This window comes from Lontra canadensis, unplaced genomic scaffold (genome assembly GCF_010015895.1).
Source record: "Lontra canadensis isolate GAN:19392208 unplaced genomic scaffold, GSC_riverotter_1.0 scaffold107, whole genome shotgun sequence".
NCBI classification, from domain to species: domain Eukaryota; kingdom Metazoa; phylum Chordata; class Mammalia; order Carnivora; family Mustelidae; genus Lontra; species Lontra canadensis.
This window is the reverse complement of record NW_022631101.1, coordinates 3,316,045-3,331,487: the sequence shown is the minus strand read 5'-3', so window position 1 is coordinate 3,331,487 and position 15,443 is coordinate 3,316,045. Positions and strand designations below refer to the sequence as shown.

Below are 15,443 nucleotides of genomic sequence, written 5' to 3'. Positions count from 1 at the left end.
GTCACTTCTCGGCCTTGCAGCAACACCCGCCCACCCAGAGGGAGGGAAGGCACGGACCGTTTCCCATCGTGCTCTGCGGGAGGGCTCACCCTGCTTCACCCCTTTCCTAGTAGCCTCCGGCCGGGGAGACTACAACTCCCAGCGTCCTCCGAGAGGCAGCGGCGGCGCTGACGACTCCCGGGCCCCGCCCCCTATACCGCCCCCGCCCGCCAAAGTCTGCGCGCGAATTCCGTGGCGCGAATTGGGGGCTGCAGTCGGGCGACGAGTGGTTCCGGGTGTGACGCGCAGGACAGCGGCGCGCGGGGCCGGCGAGAGGCAGGTGAGGCCGCCGACGCGGGGCTGGGAAACTTGAGGGGGGTGCGCGCCTGTCGTACGCTCCGGGCCTGCGGCTCCGCCGGGTTGGTCGGCTGCCGAGGAGCGGGCGTGGGGTACGCTCAGGCGGCCGAGAGCGCGGCGGGGAAGGGAGAGCGCCGGCAGCAGCTCGCTGCAGGGCATTGGGGGGGCGGGTGTCCGCCGGAGGGAGAGGGCCAGGTAGAGGGTAGAGAGGGCCGGAGTCTGTAGGACTCGAAGGGGTTTGAAAAGAGGCCTGGGGGCGGGGCTACTGCGGGGGCGTGATCACCGTAGCTCGGGGGGCGGGGCTCCGTGGGGGGGGGGAAGATTTCGTGGGCGGGGCCATTGGAAATTGGGTGGTCGGGGAGACTGGCCCTCCTGAAAAGGGGTGGTGGCCAAGTTTGTTAGTGGGCGGGGCCAGACGCTAGGAGGCGTGGCCGGGAAAAGGTTCCTGGATGGGGAGAAGTGGGGTGGAGTTTAGACCGTGTCGGGGTAGGATCCTGCTGGACAGAGGTGGGGCAGAGAGAGGTCAGAGGTCTGGTCCAGGTTTATGCCTTTGGAAATGTGGGGACCTTTTTGTATAGGGAGATATTTGGCTTTTGGATGCCTGATGAGGGGGGAGGAGCAGAGGTAGGGTTGGACCACACAGTTGGAAGGCCAAGGCCTGGGAAGGGAGGGGGCCTTGGAGAGAGTAACTCAAAGGTCTGGGTTTATTGTTCTCCTAAAGGGTGGAGGGAGGGCTATAAGAGCTTGGGGAGCGGAGAGAGAAGGATATTGATGTCCTCAGGTGAGGGGGAGGCTTGCAAGGGGTGGGGCGGGGTGCACTTGGCTGGGAGAAGAGATGAGCAATTAGAAAGGGAGGCTGGCATCTGAAAACCAAGGGAATCATTGAGGAGAGACAGCGGGACATGGGATTAAGAACACATCGCTTCTAGTCCTCCAAACCCATTTCATCCTGTTTGAATCTCTGACCTGTTAGCCTCAGGGAGGCATGACGGAAAGGCCAGTGGAGTCTAAGTAAAACCTCCTAATTTCATCTTATCTTAGCATCCCTAGGAGCTTGTTAAGCCTGCAGATCCCCCTTCTATTCCCAGCACTTCTGATTCACTAGGCCTGGGAGTGGGCTAGAATATTTTACATGTAATCCCAGGTGGTTCTTAGAACTGGCACTCTGTGTTTCTGGTATCCACCATTGGCTGACTGTGTGGCCCTGTCGCTTTCCTTCCCCTGTCCCAGCTTCCTCATTGCCTTTTAGGGGGTGCTGAGCTGTTCTGAGCTTCGGGGGATGAGAGTAGCATACTTAGGGGAATGGTGTAAAATACTTCCCATGGGTGGACATTGGTCAGGGGAACAGACAGGTTAGGAAATGTGAGCTTGTATTAACAAGAAGAAAAAGATAAGCCTTTTGATCCTCAAGCTGTTTAAAGACCCTTTGGGGGCACCTGGGTGGCTCAGATGTTTGGACATCTGCCTTTGGCTCAGGTCTTGATCTCCGGGTCCTGGGATTGAGCCCCATGTCGAGCTCTCAGCTTGTTGGGGAGTCTTCTCCTCCCCATCCCACTGCCTTTCCCCCTGCTTGTGCTCTTTCTCTCTCTCTCAAATGAATAAATCTTAAAAAAAAAAAAAGACCCTTTGATATCATGCTCCTTGTCACATGGCCTGCAGGTTTTGAAGGATCCTGCTTATGAACCTTAAACTCGTTAGCAATGATGTTTTTGTTATCCTGGTTTTTTTTTTAAAGATTTATTTATTTATTTGGTACAGGGGAGGAGCAGAGGGAGAAGGGGAGAGAGAGTCCCAAGCAGGCTCCACACCCAGTGGGGAGCCCGACACGGGGCTCAATCTCACGACCCTGAGATCATGACCTGAGCCAAAACCAAGAGTTGGATGCTCAACCAACTTTGCTCCCCAAGCGCCTCTGTTACCCTGATTTTTAAATAAAGGCATACATATGGGCCAATGCATTCAATACCAGGCACCGTTTTAAGTCCTGTGGCCATATCACTGAACAAAATGGACAAAATCCTTATATTTATGGAACTCCTCATTTTAGCCACGCACTGCAAACAGAGTTGCAGCTAGCCCCACATAGGGACTTAAATTTAAGCTCATTAGAAACAGATGAAAATCTTGGCTCCCCTGTGGCACTAGCTGCATTTCAAATGCTTGAAGCCACATATGGATAGAGTGACCTCCTTGGACTCCACAGGTACAGAAGGTTTCAATCACACAGAAAATTGTGTTAGAAGCACTACTCTGGAGAGTGACACAAATTCTAATTTGGCAGGTCTAGTTGTGCTAACTGCAGGGAAGGAAGAGAGTGAGGGTTAGCACAGCCGGCTGGGCGTGGGGGCGGCCCAACCTGCGCTCTGAGCAGTGGGACACCAGAGCAGTGGGACGCTGAGGGGTGGTTGGCAATGGGTGGTCTTTGGGAGGCAGCGCCCTTGGGATTCATGAGTCAGTGAATTTGGGGTTTGAGAAAAGAGGCGAATCAGGTCAATCAACAATCCAAGGGTTTTTGGTTTTGTTTTAAAAGATTTTATTTATTTATTTGAGAGAGCGCGTACAAGAAGGGGGAGGTGGAGGGGCAGAGGTAAAGGGAGAAGCAGGCTCCCCACTGAGCAGGGAGCCCAATGCAAGAGTCGATCCCAGGACCCTGAGATCATGACCTGAGCCGAAGGCAGATGCTTAACCAACTAAGCCACCCAGGCACTCAGTTTTTTGTTTTTTTTTAAATAAAAAAAATTAAATATAAAAAAATTAAGTGAACTTACTCTTTTTGCTCTATGGTTCTGTCCATTTTGAAATGTGTAGAATTATGTGAACACCACCGCCATCAAGATACTGCAGTTTCCTCACTCCAAAAAGTGATTCTCGGGCTTCCCTTCCCTAGGTACACCTGCAGCCATCCGTCCCTCTGTCTCCCTGCAGTGCACCCGACCACTCCTTTTTATTGCCGCGGGAGTGTAAATTAGCTTAGTTTAGTTCATCCTACAGTGGGATACTGTTCGGCAAGTGAAAGCATTGTATGCTGTACCATAGTTGGTTCGTCCATTCCCCGTGGGAGTTCGTTTGGATCATTTTTGGTGACGATAAACAGATCCACAGCTAAAAACATTGGCTTACAGGGGTTTGTGTGCATATAAGAGTTCTCTGGGGAAGGCCCTTGGAGTGGGGTTGCTGGGTCGTATGGTAAACGTACACTTCACCGTCTGAGAAACTGCCAGGCTTCTCCAGAAGTGCCCATACCATGTTGACTTCCCACCAGAAAAGTGTGAGACTTCCCATTGTTCCCATCCTCACCAGCTATCTTCACATCCTGGCTTCACAACCCATTAGGCTGTGTGGCCTTGAGCAAATCATTTGACCTCTCTGCTTCCTTTGCCTCCTTCGTAAAATCAGGATAATAACGAATTGTAGATTTTGTGGGAATTAATTCATGTAAAGCCTGGTTCCTAGGAAACACCCCAGTTAATAAAGTTGATTTTTTTTTTACAGAAAAACATATTAAGTGAAAAAGAAATCCAGGTTTTACATAGATACTGTTGAAATTTCAAAGGCAGTTATGGAGGATGTCTGAAGTCTGGGAAATAACTTTTGGAGGAGATGGGAGGGAATAGGCCTGGCCCCCTAGCTCTGGAGCTCCCAGTCTGATTGGAAAGATGAACTGTGACGTCATCAGGAGAGCACAGGGTCAGCACACTGTGTGTGAGAAGTACTAGTTAACTGCCCCAGGAGGTCAGGAAATGGAGCTTCTTCTAGCAGGTGCCCAGGGGAGGCTTCTAGACATCCATCCAGTGCTCAGATCTGGACAGGAGGGGACTGGCTGCTGGGGGTCAGGGAGGGCACTCCCCAGAGGGAGCCTGGAGGAAGGGGGTAAGAGGCTGGATCATAAAATTTGAACAGTTATTTGGGGTCTGGATTTACTGTTTGTTTTAATTGAATGGATAGGAAATATGCAGGGTTTACAATAAAATCGGGATAGAGCTATGTGGTGACTGGTCTCGTTCACACCCCTACTCCCAGTCACCTGATGTGCCCCCCGACCACTTCTGTTGGCTTCCTGATTATCCTTCCAGAGTTTCTGTTTGGCAAACAAAAGCAGGACCAAAGAATAGATCGGTTTCCATTTTATCCTGTCTTACAAAATCAGTAGCATATTATGTCCACTGTTCTGCCTCCTTTTTTTATTTATTATTACTGTTTAAAATGTGACTTAAAATACCTAGAACATCTTTCTGTAGCAGGACATACATAGAGACTGTCTTCATTCTACTTTTTTTTTTTTTTCACTTTTTATTTTGGAAGGATTACATAGACTTACTGGGAGTTATAAAAATAGTACACACCTATCTTCCCCCAGTGGTGACATTTTATATAACCGTAGTCCAGTATCAAAACCAGGAAGCTGGGCCCTGAGCTAGACCACAGAGCTGGTTAAGCTGTGTGTGTGTGTGCACACACGCGTGCACGGTTTGAACCCATGTATAGATCTGTGTAACCATCACCGCAGTCAGGATACGGAACAGTTCTGTCCCCACAAAGGCTCTCGCTGTGCTGCCCCATTATAGCTGACCACTCCCCCATCTTTTGTCCCTAAGCTCTGACCACCCCCGATCTCTTCTCCATCCTAAGTTTTGTCATTTAGAGAACATTCCATAAATGGAATCGTACAGTACGTAACTCTCTGAGATCTGCATGATGTTTTTGCTCCTCGTTTCTGGTAAGAACATCCCTTAGAAACTGCTCAGCAGCTGGTCTGTATACACCAGTGGGTATAATTTAATGGACTGCCGTGTTTCAGAGTTATTTGAGGATATTATGTAATCACCTAAAAACAGTTTTTTATTGATCTTTTTTTTTTGACAAGAATTATTTATTTATTTTTACAGAGAGAGAGAGAGAGAGCTCGCGCACGTGTGCGCACACAAGCGGAGGAGCAGTGACAGAGAGAGAAGGAGAAGCAGGTTCCCCACTGAGCAGGGAGCCCACCGCGGGGCTCCATCCCAGGACCCTGGGATCTTGACCTGAGCCAAAGGCAGACGCTTAACCGACTGAGCCACCCAGGTGCCCCAGTTTTTTGCTAATCTTAAAACTTAACTCCTCCCCAAAAAACCCCAAACAAAACTGGAAAAAAAAATATACCTGTAGGCCTTCATGGTGCCTTCCTATTAGATGAGAAGCAGGCTTCGTATGATCAAGGAGGCTTCTTATCTTGCTCTGACTTGGGACTTTCTCTTCACTCGTAAATCTCGGCAGCAAATCAGTTTGGTCCATGAAAATGGGAGGTTTGTTTTTTTTTTTTTTTAAGATTTTATTTATTTATTTGACAGAGATCACAGGTAGGCAGAGAGGCAGGCAGAGAGAGAGGGGAAGCAGGCTCCCCGCCGAGCAGAGAGCCCGATGCGGGGCTCGATCCCAGGACCCAGGGATCATGACCTGAGCCGAAGGCAGAGGCTTAACCACTGAGCCACCCAGGCGCCCCGAAAATGGGAGTTTCTTGTCCGTGAGGAAACTCATGTTTCTGATTTTTGTGGATATTTTTTTCTTTATTTTTCTCTCTGAAAGAAGGAGGGTTACGTGGTTTGATCTGTGCTCAACCAGTAGTCTCACCAAGGATCTGGATTTCTGTTTCAGGAGCAGCGGCTGGAGAAGAGGAGGAGGAGAGGGGAAGGGAGAATTCTGGCCCATCATGCAGCGAAGTATCATGTGAGAACCCACCCGCGCCCCCGCCCCACCGTCTCACAAGCGCTGAGATCTCTATTTCTCTGTTTCTGTGCCTTTTCTTGGAAGAACACAAGTTAGTCTGCAAATCAGAATTTCCGGAAGCCGAGCAGTGCAGAACGTGGGGCATGGAATCGGGAGGACGTGTGGTGCAACCAGAGGGTTTTAGCTGGAGGTTCAGAAACACTGACCCAGTGGTTCGCAGTTGGTGGTTTGATCCCCCTGCCCAGGGGACAGCCAGCTGTGTCTGGAGACGTTCTTAGTTGTCACAACTAGGGGGAGAAGGGGCCTTGTGATGAGCATAGGGGCTGGGCATGGTTGCTGCTGACAGCCCCCCACAACGAAGAATGATCTGGCCTGAAACATCAGTGGTGTCCAGAGTGGGAAAGCCTGTCCTGCAAGCTGGCTTCAGGAGAACCAGACAGGGAGTTACATGGCTTGTGTAGTTGAAACCTTCCAGAATTAATGACCTCGGGCTTCGGAATTCGAGAGGGTGTCCAGATAGGATGGTGGAGGGGCTGCTCCTAGATGGAGGGGATGGATTCTGACCGGACACCGACACCCCCTCTTTGCCCCAACCGAGATCTGGGAGGTCACAGATCACAGGCTGCGTTTTTCTCACGTGATGACGAGTCTGGGCATAGTCTGTCCTGGGCTGATGGTGCCTTCCATGGCTTTTTTGCCCCTGGCTGGGCTGGGCTGGGCTTGATCGGTTGATTGACTGACTGACCACTCGTTATGTGTTAATTTTGGACCGGTTTTAGACGTACAGAAAAGTTGTAGCAATAATAGGGCCCATTCCTGAAACCTGGCACCCGGCTTCCACCGTTGACGTCTCGTGTCCTATTGGTCACAGTGAGGGACCAGCATTGTTGCGTTCCTGTTAACCACACTCCACACTTCATACCGATCTCAGTGTACCTTCTAATGCTGTTCTCTATTCCCAGGACCCGGCTCGGAGTACTGTGTTGCATTTAGTTATCGTGCCCCCTCGGTTCCCTTTGGTGGTTCCGGGTGACAGTTTCTCAGACTCCATTTGTCAGGATACCTGCAGACGGTCCCCCAATGTGTCTGATGTTGTTCTCATAACTAGAGGGGGGTCACAGGCAGCGAAGCAAGGTAGTCTCTCATCCCCTCCTAGTAGGGGTGCAGAACATCCCCGGGTCAGGAGAGTGTGGGTGAGGCCTCTCCACCTTACCCTTCTGTGGTCCCTCGTCAGTGCTCAGTTCTCTGGAAGCCAGCGCTTGGGCCGGCCAGTCTTAAGCAGAGGGACAATACCTTGCTTTAATGATTTTTTCTAGCGTACTTTGCACCTCCTGACCTTTTCTGTTTAGTTATTTAACAGCTGCCTCTTCTATGGAGTCAACCCCTTGAGGGTGGGGACTTGCTGTCTTTGTCTCCACCGACTCCCCAGTGCAGAGAGGCTTTGGCACGTCGGAAGCGCTTACCTGATTCTTTGTGCAGTTATCGTTCCCATTTTCGTCTCCTTCTGTGCTCCTCCAGGTCATTTTTCTACCCCAAGAAGGAGGGCAAAGTGAAAAAGCCAGAGAAGGAGACCTCCAACAGCGTCAGAGAGACGGAGCCGCCTCCAAAGTACGTAATGGGACAAGGACATGGTGAACTTGTTCCTTAATAAGTCAGGACTCCCTTGGCTCTAAGCGTGTCCAACCCAGCTCAGAATGTCTGGGAGTCCTCAAGGGAATTTTTTTACTTCAGTAATTGGGACATCGAAAGGCATAGATCCGGCTTCAGGCACAGCTGCATCCAGGGCCTCGGCCTTGTCAAAGCGAGTTGGCAAGTCCAAGTTCTGGGATTAAGACAACTGTGGGCAGGCATTCAGGAGCAAGGTGCATGCATTAGTCCTATCCCTTCCATTGTCTCGGTCAGGACCCATCACAAGGCTGTTCTCAGCTCCAGGGGAGGCTGGGAAGGATAGTCTCGAGCTGTGGATGGACGATTAAGAGTGTATGCCAAGGAGCGCCTAGAAAAAGCTCATGGGATGCTTGAAAGAAAAGGAAAGGAATGGGACCTAGTGGAAGGGCTGGAACATTTGGGAAGGAACGATAACTGCCAGAGCACCCCCATTTTCCCACCTTCCAGGGTGGCACTGAAGGAGCGGAATGGAGAGGTGCCTGAGAGCGATTCTCCGGTGAAGAGGCCGGGGCGGAAGGTGGCCCGGGTCCTGGGCAGTGAAGGGGAGGAGGAGGACGAGGCCCTCACACCCTCCAAAGGCCAGGTAGGTCCCCACAAGCCTGCCCACCGTGACCAGAAGAAGCCATCGTTCCCAGCAGCCTTTCACGTGCAGTGTAGCCCAGCTGCTCAGGCGCTCATGCCCCAGGAGGTGGACCCCCGTGGCCTGAGGCAGGTTCCTACCCTCGGGCTTTAGCCGCCTCACCTGTACCATATGCCCCCCAGGGAGCATCTACCGTTTGGGGTGACTGTGAGCAGGAAGAGTCCACCTGTGGATCTGAGAACAATGCATGAGCCAGAATTAGGGCTCAGAGACCCATCCCATCTCTCCTGTCGTCAGAGGGCTTTTCACCTTTTCTAGAGACATTGGCTCGCTTCCTTCCCTTGCTCCAAAGTCGCCCAGTGGGCAGCCGATTGGTGACCTTAATTCTCTCTGCAGCCTTAATTGCCCTTTGCCGTGTAACCGAATATATTCACGGTTCCAGGGACAAGAAGGGGCCATCTTTAGGAGGTTGGACTTTTCTCTGTAGCCACTAGGGATGTGTGGAATAGTTTTGAGCAGGAGAGGGACAGAGGTGGCTTTGGGTCCTGAGCAGCCTTCCCAACATCCCTTTGGGGCCTCCACCCATCAGGGTCCAAATAGAGAGAAACCACATGAGTGATTTGAGCAGAGAGAGTTTAAGACAGAGAATTACCAACTAGGCATGCAGTTCTCAAGCGGGTCACTGCAGGAGCAAAAGAAAACTGGAAGGCGTCATGGAGGTGGCAGCTGTGGGGGGCAGCTGCCACCCCAGGAGCTGTGGACCTGCCAGTGAGACCTTCAGATGCCAGCTGGTGCCTGCTGGGCTCTCTGAGCTTCCAAGTGGTGCCTGAGGGCCTGGTTAGATCTTCGTGACAGGCGCTGGGCGGCGAGCGACGGCATCCATGGGGCATCACGTCGAGGGCCCCGTGAGTGTTGGAAATGCTGTAAATCAGATCCTCCTGAAGCAGGCCCCTCTCATGCCCTGTGGTGGTGCTGCCTGCCCTGGAGCTTTCTGCCAGAACGGGAAAGGGGTTTGCGGAGTCCCAGCCTCATAAGGGGGAGTGGACGGGGTAGGCGTGGAGCTGAGGGACTGTCACTTAATAACGGGCAGAGGGCCCTGTAAGATGAGTTAGGCATTGAAACTAACATACAAATAATGGGCCTAAACAAGGTAGGAATTTATTTCTCCTTCTAATGAGCACAAAAAGTCTAGGATTAGCATGGCAGTCTCTCAGTGTCAGAGACGCAGGCTACTTCTGTACCATTACTTTTATCCTAGATGCCCTTGTCCAAGCGAATGTCCATTTTCGGCCAGTGAGAAGAGCGAGGCATTCCACGGGAAGTGTATACCCTTATCCCTTGTATTGCACTGTGTAGAAGGCTCCTGGCCATGCCTAGCTGCAAGGGAGGCTGGGAAGTGTGGTTCTTAGGCTCTGGGCCGTACCTAGCTACAGGGGAGGCGGTGAAATGTGGTTTTTAGTTGGGCCGTTATATGTTTAGCTAAAAATCAAAAGTTCTGTTACTTTAGAAAAAAAGAGAGTTGTTATTGTCCATGATGGGGACAGTCTGGTGCCACGAAATTCCACAGGAGGGGAAGGAGGCTAAGGCCCGGGTTAAGAGAAGAGGACCCCTGAACTAGGACAGGGAACTCTCTACCCCAACTGGAAAAGGACAAGGAGGTAGCTACTCCTTCCTCCCCTCACTCTAGAATTGCTTTTTCTTGCTTTCCAGAAGCCTGCCCCGGGCTCTCCACAAGTCTCCCCTCCCAGCCCTGTCACATTTCCCGAGAGCAGCCCTTCCCTCTCCAGCACCTCTCCTGTGGACATCTCCCCAGCAGGGATCCCAAAGCGGCGGACGGGTGAGGACACACAGGCCCTTGGCCCCTTCCCTTGCCTGTCTTTGTCCCTGCAAGGATTTCTGCACCAGGCGGCCAGCCTCGTGACAGCTCCGATCTTAGCACTGTGGTTGAGAGCGTGGCTTCTCCATCCACTGACTGTGACCTTGGGTAAATGACTTACTTTCTCAGAAGTCAAAGCAAAGCTTCATTACTTTATCTGTAAAACAGGGATGATAATAATGACAGCATTTATCATGCAGAGATTAAGAGGAAATATGCGGAAATTACTTGGACCTGGGCCCAGCCCATAGCGAGTGCTCAGGAAGTGTCGGTTATTGTAACCACGAGTACGGGCCATGAGGGAAGCAGCGCGGCTCACTCTGGGAGCACAGTGAAGAGGGAGACTTGCAGAAGAGAGATTCACCCAGCCGAGCCCTGAAGGACAAGGAAGAGGGTTAACGGCAGAAGGAAGTAGACATCGAGAAGGCCCTTCAGGGCACTGATGGCTTGGTGTGTTGGTGCTTAGCGCAGTAGGTTGGGGACCCCCAGCGGGGACACTGGAGAAGATCCATGGAAAGCCAGCCTGAGGAATGGCACCTCTGTCCCCCAAGGGATCCCCCCGAGGGATCGGGAGTGTTTCGTACGGGGTGGGGAGGCACCGGTGAGAGACCCTCACGTGATGCTCGGTGACAGATGTGGCAGGTGTGGCCGAGGGACCTAATGTTCAGTGCTGCAGCATTTTCGTTAAGTTTAAGTGTGCAAGCGATGCCGGATTGAGTCAGCGAGGACTCTCAGGCACGTTTAGAATGACTTGGGTGTGTAAATCTTCTTCGGCTTTAAATTCTGTGAAATCCAAGCACAGATCCGCTGTCTTTGAGAAAAACTCAGCGGCCAGTTGAGATGTGCTGATGGTACCTTGGGCTTCGAAGACAGCACGGAGAAGAGAGCGTTCGTTATTTTAACATTGAAAACACAATACGTTAGAGTTACAGTGTTTTTGGATACATTGGGTTATATAAACTGTGTTATTAAAACAAAGCGTATCTGGATTTTTTGCTTTTCTCAGTATCGCTCCTGGCAAGTTTAAGATCAGGTCTGTGGCTCACCGTCTGTTTCCATGGGGTGGTGCTAGTATGAGAAACAGCACAGTTGGGGGCGCCTGGCAGGCTCTGTCAGAAGAGCACACAGCTCTTGATCTTGGGGTTGTGAGTTCGAGCCCCACGTTGGGCAGAGAGATTACTTAAAATCTTAAAAAATATATATATGTAACACAGCTGAAACTAAGAGATGGTACGTGAATTACACTTGCATAAAAAAGGAGTCTCAAGGGGTCACGGGGCTTAGCACTGTAGGAGCACAGAGCGGGTAACACCTGAGCCGAGCCATGGAAGGTGGGGTTGCGCTGACTGGGCCGAGGCAGGGCTGGGGGGGAAGCCGGGCAGCCATGGGCAGCCCGCAGAGCTGAGCCACGTGGCACTCGGGGTGGCACATGCTGGCCTCTTTCTGGGGGATCGAGTGCAGTTTGGGTAGCAGGGTGAGTTTGAGGACAGTGTGTGGCGGGACAGAGGGTGGGGCTGGCCCCCACAGGGCCTAGTGTGCTAGGCCAGGAGCCCAGATTTCGCCCTGCGGGTACTGGGGTGCCACAGGAGGGCTGCAGAATGGGGGGAGGGCCTCATCGTGAAATAGCTAAGTGGCTCAGGGCATGCCAGAAGCTCAGGGCTGACCCTGAGGTTGGTCCTGGGGGCAGGGGGTGTCAGGGAATTCTTTTTAGAGGAAAGGACTTCTGGACTCTGGCGTGGAGGACCCCCAAACAGCAAGTGCCAGGGCCCAGAGTTGCATTTGGGAACAGCAGGACTTCAGCCGTGCTGGGAATGCAGGATTGCCAGGTGTGGGAAGAGTTAGAAGGTCAGCTGGAGAGAGGTGAGGTCGCACAGCAGCCGAAGACTTGCTTCTGGAATGGGGGAGGTGGGGAAACATGGCCGGCTTTCTGAGTAAGGGGGGACAGTGCCAGCGGCAGCTGATAGTAGACCCCTCTGTGACCGTGCAAGGGAGCTACCAGGAGGCCAGGGGCAAGGGGACTGGTGACAATAAAAAGCCGTAGCCTCAGTGAGTTCCTCACCATGCGTGAGCACCTTGCTTAGAGGCCTCTAGAAGCACCCTCTGGAGCTCCGAAACAAGCCTTGAGACACACGGCATGTCTTTGGGGGGTGCAGAGAGCACGACGGTGAGTGATTCGGGGAAGGGGACACGGCCAGCAGAAGACGGATGTTCAGGGCGGCTACTGCGTTTATGTGCCAGGTCCCATCCGTCACGAACAAGGACCCCTGTCAGGGCCTGTTGCTTCCCTACTGCATGTGGACTTCTGAGGCCCTGGAAGAGCCATTGGAGACACACGCTGATGGCAGATCCCAGGGGTGCTGATGGGACCCCAAGAGCAGCTGCTAGAGTCGGCTCCGTGCTGGGCCGAACATGTCCTAGCATCACTTACACTTGGGGATTGTTTCCATTCTGTGCACTCGGGAGATGGAGGCACAGAGAGATTAAGTAACTTGCTCAGGGTCACACAGCCAGGAAGCAGCAGAGCTTGAAGGATGAAGCGTGCCTGGGGCAGAAGGGGAGAGGGTCCTGCAGCCTTCTCAGGGGCCCCATCATAGAGGCCTGAGCTCATTGGGACGGGGTTGGGGAGTAGATGGGCCCACAAGGTCAATCACGCTGAGCCCTTTGTTTTCCCAGCTCGGAAGCAGCTTCCTAAGCGGACAATACAGGATGTCCTGGAGGAGCAGGCCAAGGACGAGGACAGAGAGGCCAAGAGGAAGAAGGAGAAAGAAGGTGAGGCACCAGGAGGAGGGAGGGCAAGAGAGAGCGTTGGAGGGTGCGCGGTGGGGAATCTGGAAGTGTGGGGGCCTCTCCCAGAGGCCAGGCTGTGGGGATCCCCAGTCTGAAGTCTGTGTCCCTGAATCCGGATGTGTCCGTCAGAAGCCCACACACTAACACAGGCATTTGGGTTACTAGAGCGTTATGAAATGCAATCATTTGGGCCACTTTAATTTAGAATTCATTCATAGGTGGTTTCCCATTTTTACCCTCTGTTTTTCTGTTTCTGTTGATGGAGAATGTTTTCTTCTCCATGACTTCTTTGTTCTTAGAAACAGGAGGCAGAGATCCCCAGCCTCGCAATAGCACCCTTAGTGTCTAAGTAAATTGTTGACGGCCCCCCGGGCCAGCACTTCAGCGGTTCCATTTATTAAGTATATATGTCCGGACGACTGTTGATGTTCTAGAAACTTGGGCATTTGAGAAAAAGGCACTTGTCCAGTGAAAGGAAAAGTACTGTTCTTTGTTTCATCCTTAAAAGAATCACAGTGAGTTTCTAACTGAGGATGTGTCCTGCTCTCCGCACAATTGCCCAAACTTTGGAATCCCCCGTTCCCCATTCACAGTGGTTTTTGTGCAGCCACGGGAAGGAAGCCCAGCCTTGTGGACGGGTGAGGGCAGGAGCTGCAAGGCCGTTGGGGGCTAAGGACGCTGAAATCTGGAAGACCTCGAGCTAGTAGTTCCCGCTGTGACCAGCAGGTGTCACCAGTGTCCCCTGGAACAGGAAACTGAACCACTGGTCCCTGTGGGGGCCGTGTGCAGCCTTGACTTATACCAGTGTTTGTTTACTAAAAGCCCCTTGTTAGGCTCCCCATCTTTTAGTGCGTATCCACCCTTACTTTAAATTGTGTATTTTTAGCCAGTGTCAGCGTCTGGGGCCGTGGGAGGGCGGGTAGCTGCTTGGTTTTTCACAAGTTCGCTTACACAGTGTGTATCGTTGTCCTAGAAGTCTGGGTTTTTTTTTTTTCCAGTTTAAAACATTTTTCATTTTTACCTACATCAAGTTATCGTGTACATTTAGAACTCTTCCCAGTCGTATCTTGCGGTGAATAATTTTAGACGTTGGTAAGAAGACACTGGCTGGTTGTGTCTGTCTCTGGCTGCCCTGGCGCTCATGCACGGGGTGTGGATTCCGTGGACGCCCCGCCGTGCCTGGGGCTGGGCAGGAGCGAGCTCACGCCTCCTGTCGCTTTACAGACATGTTTGATGGGCACAGGAGCAAATGGGGGCAGGACGTCTCGGGAGCTGAAGTGTCCTTGGGGGTCAGAATAATTCTTTTTTTGCCATGTGACTTTTCTGTTATCCAAAGCTGAGACCCCACCAGAAAGCCTCACAGAGCCTGAAGTGACCCAAAAGAAAGAAGCAGAGGAAGAGGACCAGCCCGTGACGTCCCCCGAGCACCCAGAGACCTGTGAGTTTCCAGTCCCCCGGTGGCCCCGGCTCTCTGGTTTTGGGTCGGATATCTTACAAGGCCAGTTTATTTTCTTTTTTAAAAGATTTTTATTTATTTGAGAGAGAGAGAGAGCACAATCTGGGTGAGGGACAGAGGAAGAAGCAGATTCTCCGTTGAGCAGGGAGCCCTATGTGGGACTCGATCCCAGGACCAGGACCCCGGGATCATAACCTGAGCCAAAGGCAGATGCTTAACCGACTAAGCCACACAGGTGCCTCCCCGAGGCCAGTTAATTTTAAGTAAGACTCAAAAATGTTGTTAAAATGCAAATTCTAAGGGAATCAGAGGTTTTATTGCCATCGTTGTTTTTATGGCTAAAATCCGTGCCCCACCCCTCCCCCCATGCACATGGGAAAGAAGAGCCAGTCATCCCTCAACAAAATACTTGTATCTTCAAGAAATCACGGGTACTAAACGTCACTAACTGAGGGGTAGTTGATGAAGTTAGCCCAGCGGAGCTATGGGGTTTTTGAGGTTCCAGCTCCAGCCGAGTGTCTGGGAGCCTCCTGTGTGCGACACAGCCCCGTGGGGACATTTTGAGGATGCGGACCGTACCTGATTTCCTGCCAACTGCAGCAGAAGTGGGAACATTTTCTTCCCACTGAGCTCATGCTGGGATTTCTTTTTAAACCGCTGTCCATAAAGTCTGCGGTCTCAGGCCAGACGCCAGGGAGAACTCTGTTACTGCTGATGGAAAGGCATCAGACCCAGGGGGCTCAGCACTTACGCACAGAAAGGAAAAGGGCGGAACCGAGGGTGTTTTCCGTCCGTGGAGTCAGAATGCTGTGGGTGACCAGCGAAGTCCCGGGGTGAAAGTTGGCATCCCCAACCGACGTCTCTCGCTTTAGCGGTAGAGTCCCCGCCGGACAGCGCCTCGGAGCCTGAGGTGGCCGGGAAGCAGGAGGCTCGGGAGGAGGACCCGGCCAGGCCGCCCCCCAGAGCTCCCAAGACGGTCAGCAGCTTCTTCGGTGAGTGTCTGCCGCCCCTCGGCTCCCGGCCGCGCGGGGAGGAGG

The 15,443-nt window shown here is 52.3% G+C and overlaps 1 protein-coding gene across 1 annotated transcript in view; it reads left to right on the top strand.

Moving 5' to 3' along the window:
• The first annotated feature begins 85 nt into the window (after positions 1 to 85).
• The window catches only part of LIG1 (DNA ligase 1), a 35,715-nt gene continuing 20,357 nt past the window's right edge, over positions 86 to 15,443 (top strand). The window contains exons 1-8 of the mRNA XM_032839116.1: positions 86 to 319; positions 5,968 to 6,039; positions 7,558 to 7,647; positions 8,155 to 8,290; positions 9,998 to 10,124; positions 12,837 to 12,932; positions 14,287 to 14,388; positions 15,279 to 15,398. Of these exons, the coding sequence (XP_032695007.1) occupies positions 6,023 to 6,039; positions 7,558 to 7,647; positions 8,155 to 8,290; positions 9,998 to 10,124; positions 12,837 to 12,932; positions 14,287 to 14,388; positions 15,279 to 15,398 (688 nt within the window). The 5' untranslated portion in view covers positions 86 to 319; positions 5,968 to 6,022. The remainder of the gene's footprint in view (positions 320 to 5,967; positions 6,040 to 7,557; positions 7,648 to 8,154; positions 8,291 to 9,997; positions 10,125 to 12,836; positions 12,933 to 14,286; positions 14,389 to 15,278; positions 15,399 to 15,443) is intronic.